The following is a 14,696-nucleotide window of genomic DNA, read 5'->3' on the forward strand; positions in this document are numbered from 1 at the left end:
AGAATCATAATTTGTAATCTGAAACACACTCCCGATTGATTTATGTTAACGAGACGTTTACAAATTCTAGCATCAAAAAAGTCCTCATGTATTTCCTTTGTCCCGACAAAAGCGCGTGAAAATTATGCAACAATGTACAATGTCACGTCATACCCATGCGTGCGTGAATTGATTTTTGGATAAAAACTTTGTAGCACAGAGAACATGTAGAGCAGTTGATTTCGGTTACAAGTTGCGTTGTTCTTTATAACTTTTAATTAGCCGATAATTGTCATAAATGCTTGAAAAAGTATGATTCAACAGCTACACATAATCAATAATAAATTAAGAATCTCTTTTCAAGTACTAATAGATGATAATCGCATGTGCGGAAACAAAAAGATCAAACGGTCGCATATTGCTTTAAACCCGATAACCCGATAATCTGCCGCTAATTAATTGCAATTTGCAAACTGGCTGTCAAAATGTTTATCACACATCATGCTTCAGTTCTGCAGAGCCTAAACAGCAGACTGGAAGTACGTATCAATTTTTTCACCGTAGCGTCGGTGCAATTTTGCAAGTGTACATGACTGACTTACTCGCGCGTGACCACTCATATGGGGGGAATTTAATATTTAAGATGCAAAATTGCTGGCCGCTGGCCGGAGAAACGGGGTTACCGCTTAAGAGGGGTGCATTACATAGTGTTTATCGACGGTCGCGGCACAGACCGGCCGCCTTCACGGGGTGACCGGCGATGAGGGGTGACCAGAAGTAGGGGTTGGACTGTATATAAATGGAACATAAAACTTCTTAATTCAACCTTCAAATATCAACTTTTGTACACACAAATAAATTAATTAAATACTTGAGGTTGTGTTCATATATAATGTTAGTATGATGACTTTGTTCGTATACAACAGCGTCTATTGTTTAATAAGTAAAAATCCTTTCATACAACTATTCCTAAGTGGCATTGAGGTTCATGTTGATTACTTATTGACTGCCCATGTCAATGCCATTTTGTTAACAGCTAGACACAGCTGATAAGGTATAATATTAAATGGGTCGCGTTCAGAGAAAACTGGGCATAATGCATGTGCATAAAGTGTCATCCCAGATTAGCCTGTGCAGTCCACACAGGCTAATCAGGGACGACACTTTCCACCTTAACTGGATTTTTGTGAAGAAGAGACTTCCTTTAAAAGAAAAATACCATAAAAGCTCTAGTAATAATAATAATACTTCATCTACTATTACTACTACTGCTACTACTACTACTACTACTACTACTACTACTACTACTACTACTACTACTACTACTACTACTACTACTACTACTACTATTACTACTACTACTACTTGTTACTACTACTGCTACTACTACAACTACTACTACTTCTATCACCACTACCACCACCACCACCACCACTGATACTACAACAACAACAACTGCTACTACAACAATAACAACAACAACTACTACTACTATTTCTACTACTACTTAAACTACTACTTCTACTGCTGCTTCTGCTGCTGCTGCTGCTACTACTTCAACGACTACGCCGATGACCACTTCTACTACTGCTTCTACTACTTCTACTACTACTACTACTACTTCTTCTACTACTACTACCACCACCACCACAGCTACTGATACAACAACAACTACAACTGCTACTACAACTACAACAACAACTATTACTATTACTACTATTAAAAACTGGGCATAATGCATGTGGATAAAGTGTCGTCCCAGACTAGCCTGTGCAGTCCACACAGTCTAATCAGGGACGACACTTTCCGCCTTAACTGGATTTTTGTGAAGAAGAGACTTCCTTTAAAAGAAAAATACCATAAAAGCTCTAGTAATAATAATAATACTTCATCTACTATTACTACTACTGCTACTACTTCTATCACTACTACTACACTGCAACGCCGATATATCGCGGTTGTTGGGGTCCAAAGATCGCGAGCGCGATATATCCGGCGCGCGATATAACTCGAGAAATGTCTAACTAAATTGTATTGCGGTTAATTTGTCAAATTTCCCCAATGTTTTCATTTTATATATGGCGCTACTACATATTTGTATAGTGATAATTGCAAACCAATTCTACAATAAACATTTTTCATAACTACATAATGTATCTTTATTTATCATAAAAACCAAAATGTAAATTATATTTTTCATTTTCATGTACGATCGCTCGCGAAACAGTTCAAAACAAGAATTCTTGCCGTAAAAAAAATGTATAAAATAAAAATGTGCATATATTCGAATTTACGCTTATAAATAGTCCTAATGAAGGAACTGAAACAGCGTAACGGTAATGATACAGCGTGTTTGAATTATTTTATTAAGAGGAAATGTCAATGCCACACAATTCACGAGATACCGCGGTACTTTAGTTGAAATTTACAACTAAACTTTTAATGGAAATAAAATTATCTCAATGTTGTACCCGCTACGAAACTTTTATTTAGAAATAAATACACCCACGCCAATTTTCGCGCGCTTTTTATCAGAACAAAGAAATTCATGACCAGTACCCGAAATTTAACGATTCATATACCAGTAAACTGCCATTATTACCTTTGAAATGACACTAATTGTTTATTTGTTAAGTGTTAAAAACAACCCCAGCCGTGTGTACACAACACTGTCACTTATCGACTGTTTTTCACGCTTCACGGCGTGCCATAGTAAGCCACGACATATAGGGTGTTAATACTAGCTAGAACCGGTTATTTGCTTAAGTTAGCGAATTCTCAGATTAAAACATGTAATTTAGTGATCATGCTCGTCGGATTTTTGGGAGCCATAACCAAAGCGCGATATATTGGACAGCGCGATATAACGGTCCGTGATATATCGGCGTTGCAGTGTACTACCACTGCTACTGCTTCTGCTACTACTAGTACTTCTACTACTACTACTACCGTCATACCACTACTTTCACTACTGGTACTCCTAATCCTTCTGTTGCTGACGCCACCACCGCCGCCCCCCCCACCACCATTACCACCATCACCACCACCACCATCACCACCATTACTACTACTACTACTACCCACCACCACCACCACCATTACTACTTCTACTACTACTACTACTACTACTACACCGCCAAGGCCAACTGTTACAACTACACTCAGATTTTTTTTTATGACTAAGTCCAGAATACTTGTAAAAATGACAAACAATGTTTTCCGCACACATCTGACTTGTGAAATAGCCTGAAATAACTATTCCTAACTTTCCGCATATAAAAGTGTATTTTCCATATACAAAATCAAGCTTTCTGCATACAAAAATCTACTTTCAGCATATAAAAACCAAATGTTCGCAAAAATATGCGGACAAATTTTCTGTACCATTTTCTGTAGCATCCGCAATCTCATAAAAAAATCAAATATCCGCACATTTCAGTCTTTTTCCCAATTATTCCGCATATTTTCTTCATTATTCCGCACATTTCTGCATATTTTTACTCGTTTTACATATGCAAGTGCGGAAAATGTCATTTTATTATATGATCATTCAATTTGAATAAAGAACTGTTTTTCACTTTCTGTTCTGTCAGAGAGGATTTTATTTGAAAAAGGTTTTTTTCCACCGTTTGCCACTCCGGTTTTCTTGCAAAAATTTTTAAGAGCCATTTTCTTATAATTCCATTTACCGTGCACTCCCTCTGGTCTAGGGGACAAAACCATCAGTACTTCTCCATACAAAATTATCTCCCCTACACAAAACCAAGTTGATTTACCCCTGCTGGAAACCCCCCACCCCACCACACTAGCCTACACTTCCAAACTCCTTCTTTTAACCCCCCCAGGGTGGCAACTTTTTATGTCCCCCACTACTTTATGTCCCCCACTATAGTAGTGGGGGACATATTGTTTTTGCCCTGTCTGTCTGTTGGTCTGTTGGTCTGTCTGTCTGTTTGCGCCAACTTTAACATTTTGCAATAACTTTTGCTATATTGAAGATAGCAACTTCATATTTGGCATGCATGTGTATCTCATGAAGCTGCACATTTTGAGTGGTGAAAGGTCAAGGTCAAGGTCATCCTTCAAGGTCAGAGGTCAAATATATGTGGCCAAAATCGCTCATTTTATGAATACTTTTGCAATATTGAAGATAGCAACTTGATATTTGGCATGCATGTGTATCTCATGGAGCTGCACATTTTGAGTGGTGAAAGGTCAAGGTCATCCTTCAAGGTCAGAGGTCAATTATATGTGGCCAAAATCCCTCATTTTATGAATACTTTTGCAATATTGAAGATAGCAACTTGATATTTGGCATGCATGTGCATCTCATGGAGCTGCTCATTTTGAGTGGTGAAAGGTCAAGGTCAAGGTCATCCTTCAAGGTCAGAGGTCAAATATATGTGGCCCAAATCGCTTATTTTATGAATACTTTTGCAATATTGAAGATAGCAACTTGATATTTGGCATGCATGTGTATCTCATGGAGCTGCACATTTTGAGTGGTGAAAGGTCAAGGTCAAGGTCATCCTTCACAAGGTCAAGGTCATCCTACAATGTCAAACATCATATAGGGGGACATTGTGTTTCACAAACACATCTTGTTTTTTTACCTATTAATACATGCATATAATATTGTACATACTGTGCATAATCTGCTTTTATGTATAAACATTGTTTGTTTTGTCTAATTTTTAAATGTAAAGTAGATTGTTTTACCTCTAATTTTTATGTGGCCCTAAAAAGGTAACCGTTTGGCGACACGTAAGTCATTACCTTTTAATATATAAATATTATTATTAAATTTCTTTTAAATATTGTCTTAACACCACTCTGGGGGGACGTCTTTCCTTCATAGCCCAATCCTCTATAAGTTCCATACAGACAGGGTCTTAGGTTGGAGCATTACTGCGATATTTCCTGTCTGCAAGTGTTCAACATTGTGTCACACATAAAAATACATACTAATTTTAATACAAAATATAATTTAAAACTATAGTACATTACCAATTTCAATTGTTTGTTATATTTCTATATAATTGCATGTTTACATGCAAATCCCCTTTTTCTTATGAGAGCTATTAAATCAGGCTCTTCCTTCCCTATTAATTAATGTTTATAGATCTTTTTATCTCCCCATAGACATATAGTGGCAATGTTAAACCACTTTGTGATCACAAAAATCTTAAAATATTAATAAATTTTGCTTATTTCATACATATTACACATCCATGTAATCCTTTTCTTTCCTAGAAACATAAAATTAAAAGTATTATTATGTTAATTTTAGCAATAAAATCACAGATCACAAAGTTTAAAGACTCCAACAACCCCATTGCAGCATATGCTGAACAATGGGTCTAGTAAAGATGATGCACATATAACAGTATGTGTTTTCACCATCTTAACTTATAAAAATTGGGCTATTCTCTCTCTTTCTCTTTTCTTTTAAAGCATGCAACAGCAATATCATAATAATAATATTAACGATAATAATAATAATAATATAACATCAACATAGTCGCTTATTACTATCAATCAATTTATATGCGATTTTAGTAATATAAAGTTCTTTTGGATTTAATTATCCTTTTTTCATTCTTTTCTTATATTCCCTGTACTAAAATTGATTGTTTACATTCTTCATTGTGAACCTAATGTCAAGGTCGTCCGCTGTGCAAATTTCAGATTCTAAAACGGATTTAACTACTTGTAATTCTTATTAAGCAATTTAAACCAATCCGAGCCGTCGTTTTATTGGCCTATGAACCAATTGAAACTCCGCTTTTTAACAGCATTAGGCTCATTCATTTTGTTGAATATATTGAGTATTGCATTTATAACGCTTTTAACTAATTTTAAGTAAAGCTATTTTTAACTACTGGATTTTTATTAAAAGTACCGCACCAACACTGCAAAGTACCCTATTTTATAAATGGTACAGCCCAGTAAAATCGGGCTGACCATATTATGGCCGTTTTCGACCTTTAATGCATAGTTTTATGTTAAGCAGTGTGCTCGGGCAATGGTTTTTAACCGAAGTCCTGAGGGTAAACAACTCCATTAGTCATTAGAAGTCAACTTTATAACTCAATCTTGATGACCCTTTTACAGAATGTTTAGCTGGATAATATCAATGCAACTTTGAATCTTTGTCACCTGCATAAAAAATAGGTCACCAGGTCAAGTATTTGACATTTTGTGAACCTTGAACTCAGATAAGGGGTCATTAGTTTCCTCTTGTTCAGGTAATCTGAAGAGTGTCCGCTCTCTAATTCAAATAGTTTTAATACGATCTTCACCAAACTTGGTCAGAAGTTGTATCTAGACAATATCTTGGTCAGGTTCGAATATGGGTCATGTCGGGTCAAAAACTAAATCATGGGGTCACTTAGTGCACTTCAAGGATTTAGCATGGTGTCCGCTCTCTCATTGAAGTAGTTTTCATCCGATCTTCACCAAAGTTGGTCAGAAGTTGTGTTTAAATGATATCTAGGTCAAGTTTAAATATGGGTCATGCCGGATCAAAAACTAGGTCACTTAGTGAATTTCAGGCATTGAGCATGGTATACGTGTCCGCTCTCTCATTGAAGTAGTTTTCATCCGATCTCCACCAAATTTGGTCAGATATTGTATCAAGACAAGAGCTAGGTCAAGTTCGAATATAAGTCATGCTGGGTCAAAAACTAGGTCACGGGGTCACTAAGTGCATTTCAAGGATTTAGCATGGTGTCCGCTCTCTAATTGAAGTAGTTTTCATCCGATCTTCACCAAATATGGTCAGTAGTTGTGTCTAAAGGACATCTTGGTCAAGTTCAAATATGGGTTATTCCGGGTTAAAATTTAGGCCACTAGGTCACTTAGTGCATTTCAAGCATTTAGCATGGTGTCCAAAACCTTCAAACGGGCGTATCTTGTGACAGTTTGACGCTTTTGTTGTACATTAATTTAACATGTCTTCAAATAAAATGTCTTATATTGACATGATCTGCTGCTCACAGCTTGAATCTGCAATCTACAGATCTTCCATTTTCCAAATCTTAAGTAGCCACTAGAAAAAGATACAGTTGGTTGGTTGGTCTATTTATATAAGATTACTAACAACAAAAAAGAGTATGAGGTTAGTGTGAATGAAAATTGAGTGGAAATGGCGACTTTTTATACAGAATGCTTTTATCGTGATAATTTCATGAAATCGTAATAGCCACATGACCTGACATTATTATATTTTTTTGCCCAAACTCCATGAATGACATGAAATTTACTTGTTATATGCTTTGAAACCATTTCTGACAATTTTCTTTTCCTATTTTAAAGTAAAAAATAGCTGCAAACATGACAAAATGTGAAAAATTGACCCCTTCAATGCCCCAAGTTAATACTAGCTGCATACTTTCACCTCTTTAAAGGTTGCTCCTGTCTCGTGTTGCCAGGGTAACGAGGAGGGGCTGGAGGAGGATGAGAAGACAGAGTTTGAGCGCCTCAAACACTCCATGGAGCTGGTTGGGTTTTCACAACTCACACAGAAAAGGTGCCTCACATTATTCCTTTAAATATGAGACTCACTCCGGGGAAAACATGTTTTTTTGCCTGTGATTAAAGTGTTGGTCCAGACTAGCCTGTGCAGTCTACACAGGCTAATCAGAGACAAAATTTACAGATTTTATTATATATCTTTTTAAAGGGAGTCTCTTGAAAATAAAAATTAGGTCAAGGTGAAAATTGTTGTTCCTGATTAGCCTGAATACACTGCACAGGCTAATCTGGGACATGACTTTATGCACATGCTTGAAGCCCCGTTTTCTCAAAGTACAGCTCTTGAAGAATATTTGTTTCGTTTCCGTGTGATTATGCATTTATATAACACTACTGGACTGGGAAACGAGTAATATTAAAACTTCTGCTGTCAACCATGGGTCCCATATGGGCTGTTTCTGGGCAAACCCATATGGGTAAGCCTATCATATGGGAGTCATTTGGGACCAATATGGGCTAGCCCTTATGGGAATGCCCATAAGGGTCCCACATAGGTCCCATATTATTGCATTATCAGGAAAAAGATGTAAACTTGTATTTATTTGATTAAAAACTCATTTCTTAAAACGTATGTATGACTAACTTGATATAAATTGCTAATATTTTACCCAAAAATAGAGATTTGGGAATGCCGATAAGGGTCCCATATTATTGCGCTATCAGGAAAAAGATGTAAACTTGTATTTATTTGATTAAAAACTCATTTCTTTAAACGTATGCTGGACTAACTTGATCTAAACTGCTTATATTTTACCCAAAAATAGAAAATCAATGCATAAGCAAATAATATGCAGTCCATATAGGTCCCATACGGGTCCCATTTGGGCTGCCCAACAAAGGGAAAATCCATATGGGTAAGCCCATATGGGAGTCATTTGGGACCTATATGGGTTAGCCCATATGAGAATGCCCTTAAGGGTCCCATATACATATACATACATGGGGCTGCCCAGATGGGACCCATGTGGAGCCCGGTTGCACTCCCCATCTGGGTCCCATGTTGGCAGCCCACATGGGGCCCATATAGGTGCCCACATGGGACCCATATGGGTCCCATATAGATTTTTTGCTGGGATATTTGCTATGTTTTTAATGCTATTTAACCATTAATTTGTTTTCATTTTATTAGCGAGGCTGTTTTCGGAGAAAACCCGAGGTATTGTCTTAGCCTGCTCGTCGTCCGCTGGCGTCGTGATAACACCTTTACATTTGCTCTAAAATCAAATTGCTTCCACCTACAACTTTGAAACTTCATATGTAGATGCACCTTGATGAGTTCTACACGCCACACCAATTTTAAGTCAAGTCAAGTTTCAAAGGTCAGGTCACTGTGACCTCTAAAAAACAAAAAAAAATTCTGACAATCTTTCGCAGCCGAGCGTGGCACCCGTTATGCGGTGCTCTTGTTGGACAATCTTATGGGATTTATAAAATAATGACATCACTAAGACTGTCAGTTCTGTTAATGGAAAATTACATCTTCTGTGTTTCAACTTCAGAGCCTTAATGCTTAGAAATGTATTTGAATACCAGACTTTATAGATTGAATATTAATTGTTCATCATTTAATGATGTTTTTTCAGGATCTTTGGTGTTCTGTCTGCTGTTTTGCATCTGGGAAATGTTACATTTAAAAAGGTATTAGCTGTAGCATTTTGACATATTGTGTGAGTTTATTTCTTTGCATTAATTGCATGATGGCCTTGAGATGCATTCGTTTATTTGAATTAATGTATCACAAATGACAGTCTTTGAGATTAGTTAGGTCAAGCAAGCCAGAATTCTTATACTGTTGTTAAAGGGCACAGACATGTTTTATGTCTTACAACGTGATTCTGAGAATCTGTGAAAGCTGGATTCAAAATAACCCATGTAGGGATTTCACTTTACGATATTTTTAATCTCTAAAATGATAGCAATAGAAATCCACAACACTCTCTGTGTGTCTTCATATTTAAATATTTTTAAAAGAAAACTTTTCACTTTGTGAACATTTATAAAAATTGATAGAATGGGATAAAAATTCAACAATAAAAAGAGTACTGTTGTTGTTAGACATGAAAGGAAATTCAACAACATTATAAATCAACATTTAGACACTAGCCCCGTAAGGCTACCCGTTTGGAAATTTCACTAGCCAGAATCAATTTTACTAGTCCGAAATATAGTTATTATTCGGTAACAATTCCTCAGTCCCTCGATTCCCCACTTTTGCCTGGATATCTGCGACATAATAAATTCAGTATGATACACATTTGAATTTTTCGTAAGGATGTGTTTCTTAACAGATATACTATACTTGTAAGTTATTATACCCCCATTACCGGTAATGGGGGCTATATAGGAGTCACTTTGTCGGCCTGTCGGTCGGTCTGTCTGTCCCGAAAATTTCATCCGATCTTCACCAAACTTGGTCAGAAGTTGTATATAGATGATGTCAAGGTCAAGTTTAAATATGGGTCATGTCGGGTCAAAAACGAGGTCACAGGGTCACTAAGTGCGTTTTAAACCGAAAGTTTGTCCGGACCATAACTATGTCATTTATCGTTAAATTTTAAAATGACTTGGTACATTTGTTCACCATCATGGCACTGTGTGTCGCGCGAAAGAAGTACGTCTATATCTCCAAGGTCAAGGTCACACTAAAGTTCAAAGGTAAAAATGCTTGTCCGGACCATAACTGTCATTTATTGTTAAATTTTAAAATCATTTGGCAAATTGTTCACCATCATGGGACGGTGTGTCGCGTGAAACAATTACGTCAATATCTCGAAGGTCAAGGTCACACCTTGACTTCAAAGATTAAAAATAACCATAAATGAGCTTGTCTGGGCAATAACTATGTCGTTCATTGTGAGATTTTAAAATTATTTGGCACATTTGTTCACCATCATTGGACGGTGTGTCGGGCGAAAGAATTACGTCGATATCTCCAAGGTCAAGGTCACACTTTGAGTTCAAAGGTCAAAAAGGGCCATAAATGAGCTTGCCCGGGCAATAACTATGTCATTCATTGTGAGATTTTAAAATAATTTGGCATATTTGTTCACCATCATTGGACGGTGTGTCGTGGGAAAGAATAACGTCTATATCTCCAAGGTCAAGGTCACACTTTAAGTTCAAAGGTCAAAAATGGCCATTAATGAGCTTGTCCGGGCCATAACTATGTTGTTCATTGTGAGATTTTAAAATCATTTGGCACATTTGTTCACCATTATTGGACGGTGTGTCGCGCGAAAGAATTACGTTTATATCTGCAACGTCAAGGTCACACTGTGAGTTCAAAGGTCAATAATGGCCATTAATGATCTTGTCAGGGCCAAAACTATGTCATTAATTGTGAGATTTTAAAAATACCTGGTACATTTGTTCGCAATCATTGGACGATGTGTCATGCGAAAAAATTATGTTGATAACTCCAAGGTCTAGGTCACACTTGGAGTTCAAAAGTTAAAAAAATGGCCATAAATTTGGACGGCATGTCATGCGAAAGAATTCAAGAGTTCAAAGGTCGAAATGGCCATAAATGATAATGGCATTATAATTCTTAAAAATCGCCATAAATTGGATTCTCTTGTTTTGTGAAGACAGCATGCAAAATAGTCTGTGTCAATGCGGCACGTGGGGGTATACCTCACGTCTGTGACAAAGCTCTAGTTACATGTTCTTTTGTGATTGCATATTTTCAACAGCAACTTTTACAAAAATTAATTAATGATATTACATACCAGCCAGTCAGCAATTGCAGGTTCAGGATCAAATTCCTCAATACTTGGAGACATGATTGTTATGGTCATGAGATCATTTAGTCGAGCGTTTCCAAGTCAACCTCTCACTCATGTCACTCCTTGGACCTCCTCAAAACGAAGCCAGGATCATTTATTTGTCCATGCCGCTTGCAACTTTCGTGTCCTTGAATGTTCATATTTTTTGTTGCTACTGTTATCCTCCTTTATTGGTTTCCGTTTTTGTGTTGCGTTATCAAAATAATGCCCAAAAGACATCAAAATGCATTTATTGCCTCGAGTTCTCCACCCAGTTATAATGCAAGATCAACTTACAGATCTGTTCAATAAGCATTTACTTAATGAGTGCTCAAGGAAGTTAAAGCTATACAGTGTTGAATAAGCGTCTACGTGTAGCTATTTTAGACATGTTGCTTAGTTCGGAAACTAAAAAAAGCACTTGACCGATCGGGCTACCAACTTGTGTTTTTCACTTGACCAAGCAAAAAATCAATTGACATGGTCCACGGTCAAGTGGGAAACTTCCAAGACTGAATCAATATTTGTTGTTGTTCACAATACAGAAAGGAGACCAGCACCATGATGAGTCAGTGATCATAACCAACCCAGACACCATAGCCGTGGTTTCACGTCTGCTCATGGTGAAGGAGAAAACACTTGTGGAGGCCCTCACCCAGAAGAAGACGGTTGCCGGTGACGAAACCGTGGTGATGACCCACAGGATGGACAATGTAGGTTGTAGTGGAATGGGAACCAGTAATGATATATCAGGATATATAAGGAACATTTGAAATTGTAGTGGAACAGGAAACACTAATGGAGGTCAGGTTGATTAGAATAAGAACATTGCATAGGAACAGGAAACTTATCATTGGTCAGGAGCTTGTATTTTGCTTGAGAGGGAACCAATGTCAGGAAAGCATTGGCTGTAGTGGAATAGGAAATGTTAATGATTGGGAAGGAACTTGTAGGCTGTCGTGGAAGGGGACTCAATGATATATTAGGAAGATATAATTGTATTGGAAAGAGAACCAATCGTAAGTAAGTATATTTAAGTTGAACTGAAATGCAGTTTTCATTTGTTGTAAGGATTTTAAGTGAATTTCTTTGTGATGTGGACATTGTATACAGTCTTACCCATAAATGATGCTCATGTATATCTTTTGTGTCCCTCAAAAACTGGAATATGGCAGTGTATTTGTAGTTAAGCTCAGTTAAGTCTGAGAAATTATAAATATTTCTTATACATTTATTTGTTATTTGATGATTGCATTTCAGGCAGTGGCCATTAGAGATGCCATGGCCAAGTGTCTGTATGGGGCATTGTTTGACTGGATAGTCCTGAAGGTGAACCAAGCCTTGCTTGCTAAAGGGCACAACAGTGAACACCAGGTATGTTTTCTCTTTATGATATCTCGGCTGAGTTCTATGCTTGGTAATGCTGGGTCAAAAACTAGGTCGTCACTTAAACTTGAAAAAGCGCAGGGATACTTGAGAAGTCACATTTTTTCCAATCATCATGGAATTTGTTTTCTTCTATTAATAATAATGTGGAATTGAAAAATTAATTTCAGTCTGTTTAAAACTTGGCTTCAAGGAGGTGTAGCAGTTTTTCTTATGTTACTATACTGAAACATTGATGACAAGCAACAAATCAAATGTTTACCCAATCAACATGAAACTTGCTCTGAATGTTTGTTCTTATAATAATCATTTCTTGGGACAGTTTGAAAATTTTCACCAAAAATCCATAGGTACCAGGATGTGAAGAAGTCTTCATGATAATACATGATAAAACTGTTAATGGTCAATCAGGATCTTTGATGGCTAATTTTCAAACTTTGTTAGAACAATTGTTCCATTAGTGTATTGGCCAAGATAAAATCTTTGTCATAAGGGGTAACACAACTGGGTTTAAGGTCACATTTAGTCTCAAACATCATTGAAGCAGATCAGGTCAGTTCAATTTCTTTGCGTTCCATGTTACAGCTTCAGGGTCTTTGGCCTTATTGTTGGCCCTCTTGTTTTAACATGCTGCTTAAACCCTTTACCACTTCGATACGTATTTTGAAGCATTTGTAGTCCCTAAGAAAGTTAAATTTAATGTAAGACCTTTCTTACTAGATTCAAGTTTTCAAGGCTTCATTTCCAACCCTTAGATACTGATGAGCAGCAAACAGCATAAAACCTGAACAAACTGCGAGTTAGGCTGTTCTGGTTTTATGCTGGTTGCAAATGTCATTTTCACTTTGCTTCTTATGGGGGAAAGGGTTAAATAACCCATCCAGTTTCATGATTATATTATATCATGATTTGCATATGATGTCTTCCCACTTGATTGTATCTATGCTTCTTCTCATAGAAATGTTCTGTCTGTTCTGATCTATTTGAAGTTGATTGTTACATTGTTTGAGGGTCTGAACCACACATGCCCTGCTTAAAACCTCATTGACTTGCTTAGCTAATATACCTATCTATACCAGCCAACCAACAACCAAGCATCAAACAAGCGTGGGCTTATTGAAAAGCATTGTGCATACAACTAATAACAGAACTTTCATGGAAAAAAAACATTTTGTTTGAAATAATCTAATGTTTTCATTCAATTTCTTTATGCTAGTACATTTGTTAAGCCGATCTCCAAAATTGAAACACTTTAGTTACCACAAAAACATGCATGATGATAACACCCGGTTCATAAGAAAGTAGGACTCAAATTGTCTTTACGACTTAAGATAAGATTTATAATAATAATTTTTGTTGTTGTTAAGCCAGGCCTACTGTTGTTTTTCTCCCTACTCCAGGAGGATGATATATCGATGTCTATTGAGAGGATTGACTTAGTTTGACATACGGTATCCAGTTTTTTGTGTGCGGCTATCCCTGCCATGCTCTAGTTACCCTTTCCCTTCTCATTCCTCTTTATCTCGTGCTGTAAAGTGTGACATGTGATGTAGCTGCAGTTTAACCATTCCTTATTTTATGCATAATGTAACTTACTATTGTGTAATTTAATTAAATACTTTGAAAAATGATAAGAAGAAATGTAGTTGAAATTATGAAACTTATCTCATATCAAAATATCACGTCTTTTCCTAAGCATGTGGTTTCCTAGCTCGATGAGTGTTTATTGTAATGGTTCTAAGTTAATTAGATTTTGTTTACTAAGCAAAATCTTTATTTCCAATTTTCATAATATTTAAAGGGACTGTCAACCATGACGACGAAGAAAAGAAAAGTTGTAAAATACCGTATTTTTTTTTAAATTATTAGATTATATTGATTAAAATATCACGACTGGTATATTGCATTTCTTGAAAAAAGTTGTTAAGTTTTCATATTTTCAGAATATTTGGTAATAAATTTTACTGGGTATGTCTACCAGGTAACTACCAGTTAACTATAAATAACGCCAGTAGATTGATCATCATCGTC

The 14,696-nt window shown here is 36.5% G+C and overlaps 1 protein-coding gene across 1 annotated transcript in view; it reads left to right on the forward strand.

The window, feature by feature from the left end:
* Window positions 1–14,696, forward strand: part of LOC127878006 (unconventional myosin-IXa-like) — a 94,004-nt gene that overhangs the window by 26,627 nt on the left and 52,681 nt on the right. The window contains exons 5-8 of the mRNA XM_052424362.1: window positions 7,389–7,510; window positions 9,099–9,153; window positions 11,825–11,992; window positions 12,540–12,653. Coding sequence (XP_052280322.1) covers window positions 7,389–7,510; window positions 9,099–9,153; window positions 11,825–11,992; window positions 12,540–12,653 — 459 coding nt within the window. The remainder of the gene's footprint in view (window positions 1–7,388; window positions 7,511–9,098; window positions 9,154–11,824; window positions 11,993–12,539; window positions 12,654–14,696) is intronic.

Source organism: Dreissena polymorpha, chromosome 4 (genome assembly GCF_020536995.1).
Source record: "Dreissena polymorpha isolate Duluth1 chromosome 4, UMN_Dpol_1.0, whole genome shotgun sequence".
NCBI classification, from domain to species: Eukaryota; Metazoa; Mollusca; class Bivalvia; order Myida; family Dreissenidae; genus Dreissena; species Dreissena polymorpha.